The 23,645-nt window shown below is 40.5% G+C and overlaps 3 protein-coding genes and 1 non-coding gene across 4 annotated transcripts; all 4 read left to right on the top strand.

The window, feature by feature from the left end:
* Positions 1–3,698: 3,698 nt before the first annotated feature.
* On the top strand, positions 3,699–8,856 carry LOC102795947 (uncharacterized). The gene is made up of 3 exons (XM_087832147.1): positions 3,699–3,991; positions 6,237–6,515; positions 6,995–8,856. The coding sequence occupies exons 2-3, from the start codon at positions 6,269–6,271 to the stop codon at positions 7,822–7,824; spliced, it is 1,077 nt and encodes a 358-aa protein (XP_087688273.1). The 5' UTR covers positions 3,699–3,991; positions 6,237–6,268; the 3' UTR covers positions 7,825–8,856.
* A 3,471-nt stretch (positions 8,857–12,327) lies between these two features.
* LOC148097455 (tripartite motif-containing protein 16-like) lies at positions 12,328–14,156 on the top strand. The gene has a single exon (XM_087832127.1). The coding sequence runs from the start codon at positions 12,328–12,330 to the stop codon at positions 13,981–13,983; it is 1,656 nt and encodes a 551-aa protein (XP_087688253.1). The 3' UTR covers positions 13,984–14,156.
* Positions 14,157–14,938: 782 nt separating this feature from the next.
* On the top strand, positions 14,939–18,867 carry LOC148097456 (uncharacterized). The gene is made up of 3 exons (XM_087832156.1): positions 14,939–15,651; positions 16,650–16,911; positions 17,570–18,867. Exons 2-3 carry the CDS (start codon positions 16,662–16,664, stop codon positions 18,313–18,315), a joined length of 996 nt encoding a protein of 331 aa, XP_087688282.1. The 5' UTR covers positions 14,939–15,651; positions 16,650–16,661; the 3' UTR covers positions 18,316–18,867.
* Positions 18,868–19,002: 135 nt separating this feature from the next.
* trnae-uuc (transfer RNA glutamic acid (anticodon UUC)) lies at positions 19,003–19,074 on the top strand. Its single transcript has one exon. It is a non-coding gene; the product is annotated as a tRNA-Glu (tRNA).
* The last annotated feature ends 4,571 nt before the right edge of the window (positions 19,075–23,645 follow it).

A 23,645-nucleotide genomic window follows, 5' to 3' on the forward strand; every position in this document is an offset into this window, starting at 1 on the left:
CACTACCCACAGCTCGTGACCATAGGTGAGGGTAGGGACCGGTAAATTGAGAGCTTTGCTTTTACACTCAGCTCTCTCTTCACCACAATGGTCCGGTACAGCATCTGCATCACTGCAGCCGCAGCACCAATGTGTCAGTGGATCTCCCGTTCCCTTCTCTCGTTACTTGTGAACAAGACCCAGAGATACTTGAACTCCGCCACTTGGGGCAGAAACTTGTCCCTGACTCTGAGCGGGCACCCCACTCTTTTCTGGCTGAGGACCATGGCTTCAGATTTGGAGGTGCTAATTCTCATTCCCACCACTTCACACTTGGCTGTGAACTGTTCCAGTGCGAGCTGGAGGCCACCACCTGATGAAGCCAACAGAACTACATCATCTGCGAAAAGCAGAGAAGAGATTCTGAGACCACCCAGGTGAAGGCCTTCCACCACTTGGCTACGCCTAAAAATTCTATCCAGAGGTAGCGCCCCTGATCTCCACGCAACATTGTAGAGGCATGTCAACCTACACAGCCCCAAAACATCCAGAGCCTTCAGGTAGTCAGGGCAGATCTCATCCACCCAGGGGCTCTGCCACTAAGGAATTGTTTAACTGCCTCAGTGACCTTGCCCCAGAGATTGGCGGGTCTTCCCCCCTCATCCCCAGACTCTGCTTCCTCCATGGAAGACGTGCCAGTGGGATTAAGGAGGTCCTCGAAGAATTCCTTCCACCACCCAACAAATTCTTCAGTCAAAGCCAGCAGCGCTCCACCTGCACTATACACAGTGCAGCTGGAGCACAGCCTTCCCCTCCCGAGTCGCCTGAGAGTTTGCCAGAATCTCTTCGAGGCAGTCTGAAAGTCTTTTTCCATGGCCTGTCTGAACTCCTCCCACACTTGAGTTTTTGCTTCAGCCACTGCCTGAGCCATGTTTCACATGGCCTGTTGGTACATCAGCTCCCTCCAAAGTCCCACAGACTAACCAAGCCCTATAGCAGTGGTTCCCAACCTTTCTTGCGCCACGGACCGGTTTAATATCAGACAATATTTTTATGGACCAGCCTTTAAGGTGTCGCAGATAAATACAACAAAAAAAATGATAGGACCAAAACAAAAACTGTGGTATTTTGTAAATATAATAATAAACACAAATTCACTGTGAAATTGTGTAACTTTATTAGCAGCGTCCTCCTGAAATGCGGCAACAACATTGAGAGTAACATCCTCCTCTCTGCCGTAGAGAGTAGAGAGAGTCTGACTGTACGTTGTTACTGGGAGGTGGAGTGGAGAGGGATAGTTTATGTACCAGTCGCATACAAGAACATCAGCAGAGGAGGGACTGGGAATGAATGCTGGCTTGGGCGTAATGATAAATCTTGGTCATTAGATCGTAACAACAACAGTTATACATTTTGGTACAACAACATCCAAACTCATGTCTCAGGTCCTCGTTCCTCCAGAGTAGGAGTGTACCTGGATCACAGAGCAGGTATTTTGTCCTTCTACAGCGTCTCTGAAACCATGACTCTCCTCCACAGAGTCCAGACCACATTCACTCAGCCGCTCTATGCTGGACTTTGGCATCACTTTCCTGGAGTATCTGCTGATTTCATCACACAGAAATAGACTGAAGTTCTTCATATTGTCGTGGGTTCAAATCTGAATTTTACTTGGAGATCTTTCCTGTGACTTTTTAGCCATGCCGGCTATCACTGCTCATTATCATTTTTATTTACAAAAAGTATTTCTCTATATAAAAATCTAAACTTATCTGTCCTTTAAATGTTTGTTGAAAATATTTGTTTTGATGTATTTGTGTTTTGTTTTTTCTCTTCCACTTCATGGGCCTTGTTCTCCTCACTTTGAACATTTGTTGTTGTTGTTTTTTAAATCTATAATTACATTTACATTTTTCTGTTTAGCAAGACAAGTATTTTGTTATTTTCACAATATGCTATCAGAAGTGTTAAAACATTGTAATTATCATGATTATAATCAATGAGCAGATAATTCGTTAAATGTTGTCAAATGTTGGAACAATTCTTCTTATAAATAAAACTTTGAACACTCTTTTTTTCTCACCCACTCTCACTCAAATCTGACAAAAAAAATGTTAAGCTAACCTGAGAAAATAACTGAAGTTTTCTTTCTCCTCCTTTAGGTTTTCTCCTGAAACACCACAGGTTCAGAGCTCAATGTTAGAGCAGATTCAACTTTCTTCACTAAAACATCTTTACATTACAAAGAAATTAGTTTTGTTTTACTATCTAATTAAAGACATTTTTGATGCATTAAACAATCACCAGTAAAGTTGCTCCACAGTTTCCAACTCTGAAGTGATCTGTGATATTCGTAAACTCAGAACTCTTCTCTCCCGTCTTTCCATGGTCCTGAATGCAGCATCAGTGTTACGGGTTGTGACTCCTGTAAACAAACTGACACAGTGTGATATTACACATATTTAAAACTGTCTTTACTGATGATGTTGAAGCTGCTGAAGGCTCAGTATAATTTTGTCTTCCTGAAGGTTAACAAGTGAACTCTGTAACTGATGCACAACACAAGAGAGTGCCTTGTAAAGGAAGCCAAAGTACTTCAGCTCAATTTGTCCACCTGTTTATGTCACAGTCTGGCAAAGGCAGACTGTATGCAGTGAAGAAGAGAAGCCAAATGCAGACAAACAAAACTTATTATTAACTGAAACAAGCTGTTTATTAAAGGCTGATCTTAGAATACAAAACAATGGGCACAGGCAAAACTATCGTGGCCTAAACTGGGTGAGCTAAACATAACAAAAGCCTGGAACATGGACATGGACTTGGACATAGACAAAGAAACCTGGCATGAATTCATAATCCTGGAGACATGGCATGGAAACAACACAGGAAAAATGAGTGAAAACACACAGACTAACTATAATACTATAATAACAACCTAGGTATGATGAATGAACTTAGAAAACCTAAAAACTTAAACATAAACCTAAGGACTTAAACATAGAAATAAACTAAAACTCAAAATGCTGGGTCAAAATGGCCCAGGATCATGACAGTTTTACATTCTGCCATGTTTTTAGGCTGAATAAACCCTTAATCAAAAAGTGCATTGTGTCATAGATCATGGTAAACTGGATCAAAGCATCATTAGTTTGGAGCTCTATCATCTAACACTGTTGAAATATTTATTTCAGCTTCAGCACACAGTGTTAAAAACAGAACAGGACTATTGATGAGAACAAACAGTAGGAACTGAGTATCAGCAAACACTATGGTTTAACATTAACAGTAAAAATCTCGTCAAATGGTACCTTAATTTTGTCAGAAGCATTCAAAATTACCTCTAGACATGCGTACAATTATCTGATATTACAATTAAATATAGGCAACTAAAGGTTTCAAACGATTGTAGTTGGTGCAGTATATTTAAAGAGGAATATTTGTCTCAGAGATGTAGTAGAATTAAAGGCATAAATGAAATGAAAATGAATAAATATTTTTTATTTTAATTCCACTTTTTGATATATTTTTTATTTTCAATGTGAAACATGCAAGTCACACTAGCTGTAGTTCTTGTTAACGTTCATTTTGGCTACAAGGACCGAGCTTAATGACCTTGTACCTGTCAGTGAACGTCTCTCGGTTTCTGTGGCGGTTGCTAGGCAACAGGAGCAACGCGACGTAAGCGAGGCCGTCCCATTTAAAGCCGCTCGGTTCGGCCTTCACGGCCTACGAAGGATGCAGCTGCTGAAGTGGGGCACTGCTTCGTGCTGCTCACAGGCTCTGATGGATGCTAGCTTCATGTGTGATGGACTGTTAGCTGGAAGAGTTTAGTTTGGTGCTACGACTGAGAAACGTTTCAGGGTTTGAAGCAATAGTGGAGAGACTGGCTGACTGCTGCAGAAGAAATCTGCTCCGAGGTTAACAGAACGTCTGATCGTTCAGTATGAGATCCACCTTCAGCAGAGACTGCTGGATATCAGCCGGAAACACGAGATAAAGTTACGCATAACAGGTAAAACTGCGATGGTCTCAGTGGACTAACACAAGAATACAACTCATGTAGGACCTGATCAGAGCTCAGCTTGTAGGCTAACATGCTGAAATCAGGGAGCGGCTAATCACACAAGTGCGTCTCTTTTTTTACGGTAAACTTTTAGCATTAAACAAACCTTGAGACCGAGAGAAAGTGCCTTTATAGAAGATTTATTTAGAAGATTAAGATAAAGGAGGCAGGGAGGGAAAGCTTCTGTTTTCTGCACAGTTCGCTGTCTGCTTCGGCTCTCTGTCCCTCACTCCGGGGCTACAGACAGTCCTCTGCCGCCTGTGGTGCTCCTCACCTCCGTCTGCACCCACAGGCTTCCCGAGGTGGAGGCAGGCCGGTGTTGTGCCAAAAACTGATTTCCAGTGTTTCTGTGTATTTTTTCTGTGTAATAACTTTACGTATGTTCGTAAATAGACTTCGGTGAACAGGGTTTACAAAGGGGTTACATAAAGAATTAAAAAATTATCTGTTTTTTAAGTATCTTTACAACTTGTACTTACATTATAACCAATCCGGTCCTTTATCCCCACTTAAAATACTTTTACAGAACTATTGTAATATTTGCTGCCATTTCTGCTGTCCTGTTGGGCAACTTACTCTTACAAAATACATTTCTAATGTTAATGAGATTTATTTTACTGCATAAATAAAGGTTATATAAAAGTCACTGCCAAAAACTGCTTGCGGCTTCTATCTTGTTACACGAATGTTGTTTGTGGCTCAAAATGACTTTATGTCATCCATAAGGGATGCATTTGACATATGTTTAACATATTATAGCCCAACAACTTACTTATAGCACTTTGAACATGAGCAATCACTTTTTGGCAAATACCGGCAGGGACTTTGAGAGATGGGCTTTACTTTAAAAAATACCCCTTAATCAGGGTCTAACTCCCTACAAGACCATCGTGACTCCCCCACCATCCTCACCTCATTTTAAAAATATATATTTTTCAACTGAATTATATTTGGGTTCAAGAAAATTATGAAGTTTTTAAAATAACTTTGTAATGTTCTAATAAAAAGTCTTAACTCGAACTAAATCTAGCTCAAATCTCACAGATGTCAGTGTTATTCACAAAGCATGGAAACATAGTTGTTAGTTTTAAACGCAGCCACAGCAGGCAAACTATGGCTGCATGCTCCAAAGAACAGGAGCACAGTAACTGAACACACTCTTAGCACACTTACATCTGATTTTGGGAACAGTTAAAAGATCTGAACCTGATGACCTGATGAGGTTTAACTGGGTCAAAGGTCGAGAGCCAATTGAGAACTGTCCGGTTAAACCAACTAAATCATGAAACCTTTGATTTAAAATGTCTTGATCAACAGTATCAAAGGCAGCAATGAGATCAAATAGAACTAAGATTGAAACTCAAATCACTGATGACTTTAGTTGGGTTGTTTCTGTGCAATGACTGGCTGTGAAACCTGACTGGTACTTATGTGCTATGGCACTGTGAGATGAAAGGTGTTCAGTTGTTCATAAAAACCTAGCTATATATATATATATATATATATATATATATATATATATATATATATATATTACTGTTATTTTTCTTGTGATTACAGTACATGTCATCATCATCATCATCATCATCAACTTTATTTATAAAGCACTTTAAAAACAACCACAGCTGACACAAAGTGCTGTACATTTGAACTATAAAATAAAATGACATAAGATATAAGTAAAAACCAAATAAAATAAGAGTAAAATCATAACTACTTCAATTAAAAGAGAAACTAAGTCTCGCTGAGGTTAAAAGCCAAGGAATAAAAGTGGGTTTTAAGACGTGATTTAAAAGTGGACAGTGAAGGGGCCTCTCTAACGTGCATGGGCAAATTATTCCATAATTTAGGAGCCACGATAGAGAGAAACGATGTCAGAGAAACAGGGAGAATGTCAGCCTGTAAAGAAGTGTTGATAAGATTTTCCTAAATGATTTATAAAACAATAAATTACAGTTGAACAGTGACCAAAGATTTTCAGTTTAATCTACAATGACAAACATTTACTTGCAGCGTGAAGCTGGCAGCAGCTACCTGAATGATTTGTACTCTGAACTTTCAGAGTATCAGAGCTCGAGAGTAACTTACACTTTCATTTTTCACATTTGTACAGTTTAAATTTCACTCACATATGAGGACATGCTCAGAGTGGACTATATTTGCTCAGATGTGTTTTATTAACCTTTTTCCTCAGTGACCCTTTGTTCCTCAAGATCTCCCCCTAACATGAAGTGTGAGGAAGAGGAGGGCCTGTATGACCAGCAGGTCTCCAACCAGGAGAGGAACTCCAGTCTGGACCAGGAGGGCCCAGATCCTCCACAGATCAAAGAGGAAGAGGAGGAACTCTGCATCAGTGATGACGTAGAAAAGATTGTACTCAAACAGGAGGACGAAGGCCTCATCTGGACTGAAGAAGAGCAGCTCAGACAGCTGGATAACATCTGGAAACCTGAAATGAACTTACACAACAGGGGTATGTAAAACCGTAATGGTCTTACCTAAAAATTAATATGACTTTAATTCATTTATTCATTAAAGATATTTTGGAAACACATCAGAGTTTTTCAAGGCCAGTGTTTAAATAAACTCAGCTGCTTGTTAGAGGTTTTCTGAGAGCTTCGCTGCTTTTTATCCCCATATTTTAATCCCACTTTTAAATTTCCCTTCTGTCTGATGTTTGTCTTATCATTTACATAAACATGTTTCCAACAGTAATTGGTGGACAAACTGTGAAAATTGGTGCATAGACGTGTTAGAAGTGAGTGCATGAAATCTTATTTTAACAGTTTCCAGGTCTGGGTAGATGATATGATGATATTTCTGATGATGTTTTGATTAAACTCTGTTGTAGATTTGGAAATGGACAGCTGTAGACGCCACTGCCGAGTAGTCATTCTTGTTATACTTCTATATTTATCTAAGACAAGTCATTTTGTCCATTTGTCACCTCAGCTTTCCCACAACAGCATGAATGTGAGGAGGAACTGGTTTTTGGGGACCAGGAGAGAAACTTCAGCCTCGACCAGGAGGATCCAGAGCTTCCACAGATAAAAGAGGAACAGGAGGAGCCTTGCACCAGTCAGGACGTAGATCAGCTTGTAGTGAAGCAGGAGACTGAAGGCATTATTATCTTCATGGTGGCTCCTACTTATGAGGAAAGTGAGCCAGAGCTGGACAGTGAACGTCTCCTTTCTTACAGCTCTCCTGAACCAGAGAGCAGAGATCAGCAAGACAACTTTCCAGTGTCAGAGAGTCAGCGTAAAACTGACACAAGCAAGAAGTTTGTGAAATGTGAGATTTGTGGAAAAACCTTTGAGTATAGATCCAAACTAACGAGACATATGAGAGTTCACACAGGTGAGAAGCCACATTCCTGCAGCACCTGCGGAAAAAGATTCAGCCTGATGATAAACTTGAAAACTCACATGAGAATCCACACGGGTGAGAAGCCGTATTCTTGTGGCATCTGCGGAAAAGAATTTAGAGACCAATCGACGTTCAAGAAGCACATGACGGTTCACACGGGTGAGAAGCCTTATTCTTGTAGCACCTGCGGGAAAAGCTTCAGTCAGAAACCAACGCTGGAGAGACACCAGAGAAGCCACACAGGCGAGAAGCTGCACTCCTGCGGCACCTGTGGGAGGGAATTCAGTCAGATGATAAACTTGAAAACTCACATGAGAATTCACACAGGTGAGAAGCCTCATTCATGTAGCACCTGTGGGAAAAGCTTCATTCAGAGGATACAGTTACAAAGACACATGAGGATTCACACTAGTTAAAAGTGGGAGAACTGTCAGATGAAGCAGTCCACTAAGAAGACAGATCAGAGCAGATCCGATGACCTCCTTCATTAAAAAACTCTGTATTGTTTATTGTATGTAGGGGTGGGAGATATAGACTCAAAATAATATTTCAAGAAATGCACATTTAAAAAAATAACGTACATTTTTATCAGCTCGGCAGGCAGCAGCATTTATGTGTAAGTAAATGAAGGATTTTCCATCTTTCTCTTCCAGTGAGCTGCTGTCACTGATGACAGCTTAGCTAATTCAAAGTGTGAAAATGGGGCCACCTCAAGGTGCATGATATTGTAAGGTAAAGACCCAACAATAATACAATGAAAACAGAGAAAACCCAAACAGTCATATGACCCCCTATTAGCAAGCGTTTTGGCGACAGTGGGAAGGAAAAACTCCTTTTTAACAGGAAGAAACCTCCAGCAGAACCAGGCTCAGGGAGGGGCCCCCATCTGCAACAAGGAAAGTTTTAAGTCTAATCTTAAAAGCTGAAGGCTCCGCCTCCCATTCTACCTTTAAATACTCTATGAACAACATTATAGTGCAATGTTAGTGACATACATGAAATATGAGCACATAAGTATAAATGGTGTTTTTTCCTGGAAGTTTTAAGAAAAGTGTATTACAAGTGCTTACACTCTATCTTAATATCTAAAACAACCTTGTAATGCAGCGGTCCCCAACCCCCGGGCCTCGGACCGGTACCGGTCCGTGAGTCGTTTGGTACCGGGCCGCGAGAGTTGAGGCTCAGGTGTGAAATGTATAGTTTTTAGCAGTTTTTAGCATTGTTTTGTTATTGTTTTTATCGTTGTATTTATCCGCGACACCTTAAAGGCCGGTCCGTGAAAATATTGTCGGGCATAAACCGGTCCATGGCGCAAAAAAGGTTGGAGACCGCTGTTGTGATGCTTAAGGAGCCTGCACAATTCTGTCATATAAGGAAAAAAAAATCGACCTGGTTTGTTTTATCTTGGGTCGAGCTTTTTAACCTCCTGCTTTTCCACCGTGTATCACATTAGTCCACTGACTGCTCTTGCTGTTATATTAAATGTAACTCGCGAGTGCTCCAGTGATGCATGGTTGAATCATTTGTTTACCTTTGGGTCTCACATCACTGCTGCTAGTATCTCCTGCTCACGTGCCTTCACAGCTCGGTCGTACTCTAGTGTATTTTTGCTTAAAGTGTTGTAACAGGTTTGCTTTTTTCACTTTCAGTGGGAAAAGTTTTCTTGCATATTTTGCGAACATTCAGCTGCCAAACTGTGACTGGAGCCCGACATATGGCTCTGGCTGTGAGACATGACTGGGGTTGACTCATTGTGGTGAATGCAAACACATGATGTTCCTCTAAACACACTTTTTTGTAAACATTTATACCAGTATTATTGCAGATCATATGATTATGTCACAGCCCTAATTCTGTTTGTTGCATATTCCATTAAAACCTGTAATGAAGATGAAACATGTATTTACATTCATTTGATGTGATATTTGTATCGTGTTGAGCTGTGGAGGTGACAAAAAAGATGTTTTATTTTTTTGTTTAGTGGAGAGGTTTTACTACACGGAGTCAAAGCTGGAAAGAAACACACATGAGACCAAACATTTTGTGATTTAATCTTGATTTTCGTGAAGACTGAATGTCAGCATGTGCTCATCCTGTTGAGTCGTATGTTGGTTATGTGTCTTAAAAGTGAAATAAAGATTTCTGTAAAACTTCTTGTGGCTATTTGTTAAGGCACAATCTCTACAACATGAAACAACGTCTGTGAAGCACATTTTGTACAGTGGGCAGGGAGACTTGGCCATCACTGTGGTGGTGGGGTGGATGAGATTTGCCTGCGGTCACTTAAGGCTGGTTGTCCTGCTCAAACATTGTATGGAAGTTGAGGTCAGTGCCTTCAGACCGGCCAACTATGGTGGTAATCATGGTCCCCTGTTTTATGAAGGGAGTGTAGAGGGTATGTTTGCACTTCAGGCCTCCGTAGGAAGGTCTATATCTGTAGTCACTTTCACTGTTTTCTTATTGCTGTTTCAAATTGTTGTTTCTGTTTGCAGACTTTTTATTGAATGATTTTGGTTTATATTAGATATTTTATATGTAATTTAAACTGTTTCCTCTCTGTTTTATATTTGTAGCACTTTGGTCAACATTGTTGGATGTAAAGTGCGTTATAAATAAAGATGCTATGCTATATGTGCATTTGTTGTTATTAATAATATTTGCTTCACTCACCATTTTATGTGTTTTTGGTATGTTTTACTTTTAATTGTTCTATGATTATGTTTATGTTTGGTTTATAATTATATTTAAGTTCTGGGTTTTTTTTATGAATAAAAGTGACTTAACTTGTCAGAGATATGGGACTTTGGGCATTTCCCCTTCTGTCTTATTCTCAGTGTCTTGTCTCCATGTTTATTTACCTCTGTGTTGCTATCTTTGTGTCTCTGTCTCTTCCCCTGTTCAGTGGGATTTAAGACTTCCAACAAATAATTTCAAAGGGTCAATTAAATTTTAATTAAACCATTTTACTCAACACTGCACTCTAATTTTAGCATTTTCTTTACTCAATCATAAAAAGATTCATCTTAAAAGATGTTTTAGATACATTTTTATTACTTTTTTCTTTCTTTCTTTCTTTCTTTCTTTCTTTCTTTCTTTCTTTCGCCATCAGAATTATTGTCTGGAGGCCAAAAAAGATGCCCAACTAACTTAATTTACCAAATGGACCATCACGGCCTTGCCATATTGGTCCATTTGATCAACCTTTGTTATTATTTATTTATTTTAATTTATTTTCAGTTGTTACAGACAGGACAGACATGACTGGGGGATAAGAAAGAAAGAAAGAAAGAAAGAAAGAAAGAAAGAAAGAAAGAAAGAAAGAAAAGGGGAAGAGGGACAGTGAGAAAGGGCACTTAATAAAATCTCCCAGGTCACCTGTTGAGAGAAGAAAATAAGAGAAAACAAGCAAAAAACAGAGCAACATAATAACACAACACCATCGCAATAATCTAGCTAAGTGTAAATAACAGTAAATACTAAATACTGAATGTGATTGTGCAGCACGCAAGATTGACATCGCACAATGTGGTTTGAGGTAGCAGCCAAGAAAGGTGTAGCTTGTGTGTGTGAACACCTGTGTGGATGAGTGCTCTTCTATTCAAAAGGCTTCTCCATGTAACGATCTGCTAGAAGGTGTGGGGAGCCATAGCCCCGTCCCCCAGGGCATGAAGCAGGCATGGAGGAGATCCAGAGGCCCCCAGAGTGCGAGCGCCCAAAGAGGACCACCGGAGGGGCAACTGTGCCACCTTCCCGGGAAGAGCTGAGGAGAGCCCCAGATGAGGGGTCACCCAACAGCCACAGAGCAGAAGCCAGCGGGCTCTGCCGGCAGCCAGCTGTGCCAGAGTGAATTGAGCCCCCGCAAGGGGCCCGACCGAGCCACAGGCACCAGGCCCCACCAAGCAGCCGTACCAGCAGTGAGCTGGTACAGACCTGAGCGCCCAGCCCTGGACACCAAGAACGCACCGATGTCTGAGGGCATCAGCCACCAGCAGGGAGTGTTGTGAGGGGAAATAAGCCTCCATACCTTGGAGGGCCTGAGATGTTCCAAGGGGGTGGAGTCTAAGACCCGACCTGACATATAGACACAGACGAATAGGCACACACAGACCCAAACATGCATTCCCACCCTCATGCGCACATATACAAATACTCGGCGCTCATCCAACCTGGATACAGACACAAATGGACACTGTACATGTACTGTACAGCACGGCCCCTCCCGAGAACCCTCAATGTCTACATGCATTTAAAACTGAGAGGTGGGCACCGGCGCCAGAGGTGAGGTTGAATACAAAGACCGTCCTCTGGACACCGTATAACATGCCCGATCCCACGGCCCTATATGTATGTGTTATGAGAGTGTGAGTAATGTGGATGTCTAGGTTGTGGAATAAAATCAGTCTGCTGATAAAACAGTGAGAAGATCTTCACTGAGCTGATCCATCTCATCTCATAAAATTGAGGCACAGGTGACCAGGAGGGGACAGAGGGGGGACAACCTTTTATTGCTTTTTTCTACAACAATTTCTTAGTTCAGCTGCAGTATTTGATATCCTGTAATGACTAAAATGATCATTTTAACAAATTTACATAAAAAGATTGTTTTTAAATGTTAAGTTTATTTAACAACTTTAAAGGCTGAGGAGTGCTATTTTTAAATGAAAAACGAGCTCTGGTTCAAAAGGGTCAAACATACAGGGGCTCACATGTTCCAGGATTGAATTAGTGTCTGATAACCCTCCTTCTTCCTGCTCTCTAACTCAGCACCTCCTCTCTGTCCACGTGTTCCCTTGTTCCCTCCCCTTCTGATCTGCAGTTTGAAGATGGGTGCAACCAACATGTGGTGAAGTATAAGAGCTGACAGAGCTGACACTTCTGAGGAAGTGAAACTCATATAGTCACTGACACTGAGAGGTGAAATGGCGCAGAAAGGAGTTCAGCTGGACCGAGAAACCTTCTCTTGTTCAGTCTGTTTGGATCTACTGAAGGATCCGGTGACTATTCCCTGTGGACACAGCTACTGTATGAACTGTATTAAAAGCTTCTGGGATGAAGAGGAAAAGAAGAAAATCTACAGCTGCCCTCAGTGCAGACAGACTTTCACAGCGAGGCCTGTCCTGGTGAAAAACACCATGTTAGCAGATTTAGTGGAGCAGCTGAAGAAGACTGGACTCCAAGCTGCTCCTGCTGATCACTGCTATGCTGGACCTGAAGATGTGGCCTGTGATGTCTGCACTGGAAGAAAAATGAAAGCAGTGAAGTCCTGTTTGATGTGTTTGGTCTCTTACTGTGAGAAACACCTTCAGCCTCATTATGATGTGGCTGCATTCAAGAAACACAAGCTGGTGGAGCCCTCCAAGAAGCTCCAGGAGAACATCTGCTCTCGTCATGATGAGGTGATGAAGATGTTCTGCCGTACTGATCAGCAGAGTATCTGTTATCTCTGCCCTGTGGATGAACATAAAGGGCACGACACAGTCTCAGCTGCAGCAGAAAGGACTGAGAGGCAGAGAGAGCTGGAGGTGAGTCGACAAAACATCCAGCAGAGAATCCAGGACAGAGAGAAAGATGTGAAGCTGCTTCAACAGGAGGTGGAGGCCATCAATCAGTCTGCTGATCAAACAGTGGAGCACAGTGAGAAGATCTTCACTGAGCTGATCCATCTCATCCAGAAAAGAAGCTCTGATGTGAAGCAGCAGATCAGATCCCAGCAGGAAACTGAAGTGAGTCGAGTCAAAGAGCTTCAGGAGAAGCTGGAGCAGGAGATCACTGAGCTGAAGAGGAAAGATGCTGAGCTGAAGCAGCTCTCACACACAGAGGATCACATCCAGTTTCTACACAACTACCCCTCACTGTCAGCACTCAGTGAGTCTACAGACTCATCCAGCATCAATATCCGTCCTCTGAGCTACTTTGAGGATGTGACAGCAGCTGTGTCAGAGGTCAGAGATAAACTACAGGACATTCTGAGAGAGGAATGGACAAACATCTCACTGACAGTCACTGAAGTGGATGTTTTACTGTCACAACCAGAGCCAAAGACCAGAGCTGGATTCTTAAAATATTCACGTGAAATCACACTGGATCCAAACACAGCACACACATGGCTGTTATTATCAGAGGAGAACAGAAAAGCAACATATGTGAATCAACAACAGTCTTATTCTGATCATCCAGACAGATTCACTTATTGCTCTCAGGTCCTGAGTAGAGAGAGTCTGACTGGACGTTGTTACTGGGAGGTGGAGTGGAGAGGGGGAGTTTTTGTCGCAGTCGCATACAAGAATATCAGCAGAGCAGGGAGTGAATGTGTATTTGGACATAATGACAAATCTTGGTCATTAGATTATTACAACAACAGTTATACATTTTGGTACAACAACATCCAAACTCGTGTCTCAGGTCCTCGTTCCTCCAGAGTAGGAGTGTACCTGGATCACAGAGCAGGTATTTTGTCCTTCTACAGCGTCTCTGAAACCATGACTCTCCTCCACAGAGTCCAGACCACATTCACTCAGCCGCTCTATGCTGGAGTTTTGGTTGGACACATGGCTGAGTTCATTAAAGTGAAATAGACTGAAGTCTTTCATATTGTTGTAAGTTTAAATCTGTATTTTAGTTCCCTTTTAGTTTCTCTCCATCATTATTGTGGTATTTATGTGCTGCACATAAATCAGATGTCAGTCAAACATTATGGGCAGAACCTCGACATCTTCAAGATGTTGTCTTGATGTTTTTACGTTTTATAGGTGGAGCTCTTTCCTGTGTCTGTTCAACTCAGTGTGTTTGTTTGTTTTTTTCAAACTGATACCTGACCTTGAACACCTTTTAAAAAAAAGTACATCTGTCAATAAAGCGATGATATAAAATGCTTATATTAGTACTGAAAAACCCTGCATACCCACTTTACAAATATAAATAATTATATAAATCCACAGCTGAACTGGAGGAGCAGCTGATCTAGTTCACTCATGTGTTTCTGGACTAAGAGTTGGAGCAAATACCTTATGATTCAGTGATGTTTGTTTTTGTTAAATATTTTGTAGATCCAAGAGTGAGTTTGACTCATCATGATGATGTTCCGAATTAAACAAAGTTGGTCACAAATTCTTCAAAGCTGTTTATTAAGAATATATTCACTTGGACTCATCAGAGAGGCTTGTGATCCAAGGGAGCCATCAACTGGACAATTACTGACATGACAACAAAAAAGCTAAGTACAGAGGGGGGAACAGAGGTGAAAATACTTGCTTTAAAGGATTGTAATGTTTCCTTTTAGAATAAGTCTCTAAGGTCAGACAAAGGGACAGAAACTCATAGCATTCGACCAGCCCAATGACAAAACTATAAGTTGATTTTTAACATCTACTTTTTCATCTATTTCGTACGGAGCCCCGCAGGGGACATGGGAGAAAAAAACATTAAGACGGACTTTTGCGAGATCTCGCAAAACAAACTCGGGAAAAGTTGAATTCTCGCAAAAGTTGAATTCCAACAATGGCGGCAGCAACTTGGTTGTAATATTACTCTTTCTGGGTCACAAAATACACTTTTAAGATATTTTGAGGCGTGAATGTAGTTGTGTAAACGTCAGATACCTGCTCGGTTTACAAGACATCAAAAGTGCTCCGACGTTTTCGGAGATCTGACACCCACCATCTCGAAGCTAACGGGAGGTCGAGACCTACTACAGCCGGGAGGAACACCGCTGTCCCGGCACATCGTGCCTCAACCTCCCGGTCGGCTTCGAGCTGGCGGCCTCCGAAGAATGCGGCTAAAACTTTTGCGAGATCCCGAGTTTGTTTTGCGAGATCTCGCAAAAGTCCGTCTTAATTTTTTTTCTCCCATGTCCCCTGCGGGGCTCCGTAATTTCGCAGTCACAGTCAAAGTATAAACATTGGCACGCTTTGTCTTGTGATTCTGCTGCTAAAAAATTACCATGTGCAAAGTACCGGACTTTAAGGCTTTGACTTGATGCCAATGGCCTGAGGAGGACAGTATTACCCTTGGACATGTGTAGTCTGCCGTCTATTCAATAGAAGAACAAGAAGCGCGGAAATGGCACAACTCGTATCGCACAACTGTCTTCAGTTTCTGGGAGAGTTTAACAATGAGAGACTGATGATGCAGAAGAAATCTCCGTGGTTAAAAACATTAAAAACAGTCGTCCAGGATGATGAGATCAGCCATTGGCTCAGACTGCTGTATATCAGCCGGAGACCCGAGATTAAGTCACGCAGCAGGTATGTAAAACTGTGATGTTCTCAATGAACTAACACAGGAATGATCTGAGCTCAGTCTGTAAGCTAACAGGCTAAAATCAGAGAGCAGCTAATCAAACAAGTGCGTCCCTTTTTTTTAAAGGTCAACTTTTAACAATAGACATTCATGAGACACATCAAAATCAAACAGGGAGGGAAAGCTTCGGTTTTCTGCACTGTGCCACAGTTCGCTGTCTGCTTCGGTTCACGATGCCTCACTCCGGGGCTACAGACAGTTCTCTGCCGCCTGTGGTGCTCCTCACCTCCGTCTGCACCCACAGACTTCCCGAGGTGGAGGCAGGCCGGCAGGGACTTTGAGAGATGGGCTTTACTTTTAAAAATACCCCTTAATCAGGGTCTAACTCACTAAAAGATGGCCATATGTCTCTCTCCAACTTAATCTCTTTTAAGTAATTGTTTTTAATTGAAATGAAATTAATTGTTCAATAAAATTATTACATTTATAATTTAATTAAAGTTAAATTAATCAAGGTGATTTTGACTTTGCTAGTTAACAGGAAGAGAAACAAACTTACACAGGATAAAATGAAATTTGGACCCAGCAGAAAAAGTCAATCACAGACAAACAGAAACATTCCTCTTTGGCTAAAATAAAATGCAGATTATTGCTCATCTGCAGTTTTAATCATGGTGAATAATTTATGATTCAGCCAAGTAAGATTCTTCTGTGTGGAGGTTTTTCCCCTGTCAAAAGGCATTGACCTTTACCCTCATCTAAACATGGAATTTAAGTCATGTAGTTGCCGTTGTTTGTTTTTAAAGAGGTCATAATATCTTTGTGATAGTAGAAATTTATCTTCAAAGTAAAAGTTATAAAGTGAATTAATAAGACTTTCCAAAAAAAGAGAGTGAGTCACATGGTGCTTCTGAAACATTTGTACAAACCTCTCTCACAGCCCTGCTGATTGAGGCTGCACCTTTACCTGTCTAATCTTTTTCTTTTTACTTTGTTCCTCAAGTCCCACATCAACATGAAGTGTAAGGAGGAGGAAGATCTGGCTGGCCAGCAGGTCTGCAACCAGGAGAGGAACTTCAATCTGGACCAGGAGGACACAGAGCCTCCACAGATCAAAGAGGAACAGGAGGAACTCTGCATCAGTCAAGAGGGAGAACAGCTTGTAGTGAAACACGAGGATGAAGGCATCGTCGTCTGGACCGGGGAAGAGCGGCTCAGACAGCTGCATAACATCTGGAAACCTGAGAAAGATTTACAGAGCACCGGTAAAACTGTAATCGCTTTTCTGAAGTGTTAACATTAATATTAAACCTACAGTTTGTATCAGTCAGATCTATTTAATGTGTATTTGTGAAAACATGACAGGGAGTTTTAAATGGACTGGTTCTTATAAAGCGCTTTTCTACTCAGTCTTGAGCACTCAAAGCGCTTTACAAAACTTGTGCATTCACCCATTCGCACAAGCACATTTTTCTTAGTGCTTTCTACCAACATTCAGACACATTCCACAAATCAAAGAGCAACTTGAGGCAACTTGGAGTTAGTATCTTGCCCAAGGATATTTGAAATGCAGACTAGGTGAAGCCGGTAATCGAACCGATCAGTAGATGATCTGCTCTACCGCCTGAGCCACAGCCACCCCTAATAGTGAAGATTATTTTGAAAAATATCAAGATCATCAGTCAGTAATAAGTGAGTTCTTTTTTGTTTTAAAGGGTTTTTTTTTACTCTTAATGTTGCTGAAAAATGTCAGAACTCAAGTTCTCATTTGCATCAGAGTGCACAAATAACTTCATTTTTACACACTTTTAATTTCACCTGCAAATGTGAGCAACATGCCCTCATTACAGACTTTAACTAAAACTTTATTTTATCTTCTCAGAAGTCTTTTTCTATAATTAGCTTTTTTTATTGTTCGTTTAGACCTCCACCAGCAAACTACCTGTAAGGAGGAAGAGTTTGTCGCCAATCAGCAGGAGAGGAACTCAAGTCTGGACCAGGAGGACCCAGATCCTCCACAGATTAAAGAGGAACAGGAGGAACTGCTGGAGGAGATTGTACTGAAGCAGGAGATCAATAGTTTTATGGTGACTTCTAGTTTTGAGGAAAGTGACCTCAGTGAATCAGAACCTAACGATGACCAGCTCCTTGCTCTTAACTTTCCTGAACCAGAGCTTGAGGAACAGGAAGAAAACCAGCATGTGGACTCGGGATCAACTAGAAATGCGGAGCTGAAGAAAAGGAGACGTCACAAAAACAGAACAGATAAGTCTCGGAGTGAAACTGATACAAGTAAAAAATCTGTAAGCTGTGACACTTGTGGAAAAACTTTTCAGTGTAAATCCAACCTGACGAGACACATGAGAGTTCACACAGGTGAGAAACCGTATTTCTGTAGCACCTGCGGGAAAAGATTTGGTAAGAAATCAGGACTAGAAACTCATTTGAGAATCCACACCGGTGAGAAACCGTATTCTTGCAACGTCTGTAGGAAAGAGTTTAGAGACTTGTCGACTATGAAAAGTCACAGAAGGATTCACACAGGGGAGAAACCATATATTTGTAGCTCCTGTGGGGAAAGATTCAGTTGGAAATCAGGACTGAATTTTCATCTAAGGATCCACCCGAGTGACAAACCAAATCACTGCAGCACCCGAGGTAGAAAATGACCTCATGCTCCAAGTCATGGTACATTTTCTGTCCACAGCAGTGAAGAGCACTCTATGTTGTTTATTCCAGCCCTGACTTTATGTTTCTCTAAGTTTGATATTGTTTTTATTGGTCTTTAAAGGTGACACAAATATTTATTGAACAAAGATGCTCTTTTAATATTTACCACAGAAACTTGTATTTCTTCTTCAGTGTTGAAGAAAACAAACATGAAAATGAGTTTTTCATCACTTGTTCCTTGATGTGATTCCTCTTTATCAGCCAATAAATAAGTTTTAATACACAGAAATAAAGTTTTTTATAAAAAAAAAAAAAGGTTCAAGACAAGTATAGCATTTTTATTTAAATATGTTTTCTTTGTGATTTTTAAGGAAGGTACTTCAGTATGGCTTTGTCCTGGTTTAGATTCTTGTCCTGTTTCTTCACAGCCTGGGTAATGTGTTACGAGATTTGATTAAAATTTCTTTTGACTAATTTTGTCTATATCCCTGCAATATAAAAGCAGTCATGATTGCCATATTGGCTCATGATAAGTATTTATGTCATAAATGCAAGTAAACTCATTGTTTGCTAACTCTGTGTGTGCACTTTGCTTCATAAGTACAGAACTTAAACTTAAACTTATCCATCACAGATGTAGATACGAAAATATAATATAATAAATAGAATATAATATACGAAACTATTCCCATATGGTCTAGCGGTTAGGATTCCTGGTTTTCACCCAGGCGGCCCGGGTTCGACTCCCGGTATGGGAACTTTGTTTTTCAGCTTCAAATACCTCGGAGTTCACATCACGCAGGACCTGTCATGGTCCTGTCACATCAACACCGTGGTGAAAAAGGCCCAACAGCGTCTCTACCACCTCAGACGCTTGAGAGACTTCCGACTGCCCCCCAAGGTGCTCAGGAACTTTTACTCCTGCACCATAGAGAGCATCCTGACGGGAAACATCTTAACCTGGTTCGGGAACAGCACCATGCAGGACAGACGAGCTCTACAGAGGGTTGTGCGATCAGCTGAGCGCACCATCCGCTCCGAGCTCCCTGACCTGCACTCAATCTACAGCAGGCGGTGCTGGACCAAGGCCAGGAAGATCGTGAAGGACCTCAGCCATCCCAACAACAGACTGTTCTCTCTGTTGAGGTCAGGAAAGCGATTCCGCTCCCTGAAGACCAACACAGAGAGACTGAGGAGGAGCTTCTTCCCGCAGGCGATACGGTCTCTCAATCACACCACCACACAGTACTGACCCACACATATAGTTCTTACACACACACTGGACATTCTGGACTTTGTTTTCACTTCATCACTTAAATCACTTTAAGCATATTTGCACTGCACAAGACACTATATAATGTGGATTGCACAACACTGGAAATTATATTCCTCATTTCCAGTTAATACTTGTACAGCTGCTGTTATTGTGTGTATATATATTTATATTTCTTCATACATTCTTATATATTTCTATACTGTGTATTGTGTATTTTGTTGTACAGTTATTTTATTTTCAACTTTAATTTATATATTTTATCTGATTCTTTCCCAGTTAAATTTACCCTTCATTCTAATTTGTGTTGTACAGTTATCTCATTCTTAACTTAATTTTTATATTTTATTTTATTTTATTCCTTCCTGGTTAAATTTACCCTTTTTTATTTTCATATTTATTTCCTATCTTATTCATAGCCTTTTCTTTTTTCTTTAGGTCACGAGCAGTTGTCCAAGCATTTCACTGCATATCGTACTGTGTATGACTGTATGTGACAAATAAAAATTTGAATTTGAAATTGGATCAACAGGGAACCATAAATTCTACATTTGGATTTCTGGTTATTATTTCTACCTGATTTTCATTATATCGACCTGAGTAGGGCAGCAACAGATGTGAAGAAGAAGAAGAAGAAAAGAAGAGAGCAGAAATGAAATTCTAGGTCAGGGGTCGGCAACCTGCAGCTCTTTAGTCCTTATAATGCGGCTGCGCGTGGTTTGGGAAAATAAATTAGAAGTATTTAGCTGAAGTGTATTTTATTTATGTTAGTTCTTTTTTAACTTGTAGTTCTAAATTGGAAGATTATTGTGAAATTGAAGTATTAAAATAAAATTATATTTTATTTTTTTTCATCGCTCAAAATAAGCGTCACACTCGTAGAAGCTGGTATACCCGCCGAAACGCCGTGCATTTATCGAGACTTTCAACCCCAGGTAGGCCAATTATGGATCTTTGGATCCTCATTATGTCAGCAACTATTCTCCACCATGAACTATGTTAAAAACAAACACCGCTCACGCCTCACAGACGACAGCTTACAGTCCTGCGTAAAGATGAAAGCCCCGATTTGCAGACGCTGTGCGCAGAGGTTCAGGAGCAGAAGTCCCATTGTAAACATATCACGGCAGACCCGATGATGTTTGCATGAACACGCTTTTCAGCATCTCTTTATTGACCACTTTTCACACACGGTTGCTGTACGCATACAGCCGGCTGTAGCTTTTCAGCTCACAGCCCGACACACACCAACACAACAGCAGAGAGAGCACAGACGTTAAGGCGCTCAGGTGCCGCTCAGGTGCCGCTCAGGTGCCACTCAGGTGCGTCCGCCTCCCCTGCAGCGGTGCTGCAGACCACGCCCCGCCACACACATTAACCTGGTAAAATACATATTTAGGCAGAATTTTTCATCTTTTAGCAGCATAGAGCTTTTTTTCCAATTATTTTTTTAAAAGTCAGGTCAAGGCTCCAAAAGCCCAAAGGAGATATAAGGGTGGCTCACAACAGTTTTTGTTTGCTGGATCATTTTAGTTCAGCTTTCCTTTTGTTATATTTCTTTAAGAGTTCAAAATGTGTTAATTACATAAATAAAATGTAATTTTCTTTGTAGCACTTCATGGATTTCATAAGCAACACCTTAGTTGTTCACACAAAGCATAAAGGTAAAAAACAATATATACAGTGTTATCTTCATTGTAGATGTCGAAAAGTATTTGCGGCTCCCAGAGTTTTCTTTTGCGTGGAAACTGGGTCCAAATGGCTCTTTGGGTCTTAAAGGTTGCAGACCCCTGTTCTAGGGTCATTTTTAAACTGTAATGAACTCTTAGCTGGAAGACTTTGGTTTGGTGATGTGTTAGAGAGATAATTCAGTGGTTGAAGCAACAGTGGACTGACTGCTGTGGAAGAAATCCTCCCAGAGAAGATGTGATCGACCTCTTTGAGGAGATCAGCCATCAGCTCAGAGTGCTGGATATCAGTGCAAACCCAAGATAAAGTCATACAGAACAGGTGTGTAAACCAGTGTTGGTCTCAGTGAAATAACCCAGGAATACGACTCATGATCACATCAGATCAGAGCTCAGCTAGTGGGCTAACAGAATAAAATCAAGGAGTGCTTCTCATTTTCTTTCTGTTTAATTCTGATTATTCTTAGTTTTTTGTTCAGTTAGGTAAAACTAAACTCCCATTGGATACCAGGTGTTCATTTAAAAAAGCTGCAGGTTCAAATGTAATAGCAACATTTTTAAAAATGTGTCTCTAAGCATCATCATTGCTTTTATTCAAATCAGCAATAACTCATATTTAATTTGATGTAGATTTTCCCTCATTTGCATATTGTCTGACCTGCTGTCTACTATTGCATTTTTTTTTTATCCTTGCACTCACAAAAGATGCAGTGAAGCAGCCGAATGTCAAGATTTTAATGTAATTTAATTCAAAATTTATTGTAGTACTTTGATTAAACCGAATCAAAAATCTTGTGATTATTTCCAACTCCACATTTTTATTCCTGGACTCAAACTCCAAAATAAAAATAGCTTTGCATGATTAACATAAAAAAAAAAAAATCACATTAAAATAATTTCCTTATTTATTTTGATCTGCAACCCATTACTACATCTTCTGTATGGAACAAACCATTTCAGCTCCTCTTGCTTTCAGTCCACTTTTAAGCTAACTATCTTCTGATTGACTGCCCCTTAAAAACAGAAGGTTTAATTAGCACCTGGGGAGGGTTTCTATTTTTCATAATTACTGCTTATTCCATAGGTTCTTCCCCCAGTCCTTCTGTATTCTCTGTGACAATTTTGTGTCCCTGTGTCCCGTGGTTAATTACTTTATTTTGAAAGTCCTTCGTCAGTATCAGGTGGACACTATTCAGCTGTTCCCCAGGTGTGTCCTCCCTCTTGCGTTTATATTGTCTGTTTCACCCATTATTTCTTGTCATGTCATCGTCTTATTACTGATTTGACAAATTAATTTCTGCTATATATCACATCACAACTGTGCAACCAACATGAGAGTGGAGGGTTACAAATTTGCTGGTTGGCTAGTAAGTAAAGTTGAATTATATAGCACTTTTTAAGACTATAACCTGTCACAATGTGCTTTACAAAGAATAATCAAGTTGCAGAACTTAGCTGGATTTTTTTGTAGACATGGCCAAATGAAGCTTTCTGAAGTTAGTATTGAAAACTGTTCATAACTCGAAGCTTTTCAACACAGTCCTCTTTAACGGCATCTGGTGGCCAAAAACTTGAATCTACAACGTAGGATTAACTGCTTCATTATGTTTGATGTCATGTGACAGTTCTGTCTGATATCGGGCTGATATGCCATGGTGTTTTTCCTTTTGCTTGTGACTTCTTGATGTTTTATATTAATTAAAATAAAAAATACTTCATATGTAACAATGTGCAACACAATCTTATAATAGGTTGGGAGTAATGCTTGTGCTGTGAGGTCCCTGCTGCCACCTGATTATATAATTAACCAGTGGACAGGTACGTTTATATAATATACTATAACCTCTATAAATATAAGTATATGTATATCATGTTTCTTATGTACATTTTAAGCCTGGGAGCAGAAATGCTGATGATCTGGTTTTTATTTAATAATATGGAGAGCGTCCTTTCTTCCTGGCTCCATGTCTCTAATTATGTCACACAGTGATTCGCTCTCTATTGCACAAAATCACCAAAACACAGCACAAATCCCACCAATGATTCAATGCCTTATAAACCAACGAGTCAGGAATTGAAGCAACAGGCTGAATGAAGCTCCGAATGTCATTGATCACACGACTCTGTTCAGGGAAACCAAGCCTCGGCACAGTTTCTGAAGCAGTGTGTTGATTTTTTGACACATATGCTTGGTCTATCAGTCTCTGATAAGCTGTCAGTAATTTGTGTTCATCTGGACTATTTGAATGAGAAAGAAAAGCAATTAGTGCAGCAAATTTACGTGAGAAAGTCAGGTGATTTTTTTTTTAAACACAACTCTGACAAGTATTTTAACTCAGAAATGATCTCTGCTGTAAAAAGGGTTGAA

The sequence above is a fragment of the Neolamprologus brichardi genome, chromosome 18 (genome assembly GCF_056152115.1).
Source record: "Neolamprologus brichardi isolate AB-2024 chromosome 18, ASM5615211v1, whole genome shotgun sequence".
Lineage (NCBI taxonomy): Eukaryota > Metazoa > Chordata > Actinopteri > Cichliformes > Cichlidae > Neolamprologus > Neolamprologus brichardi.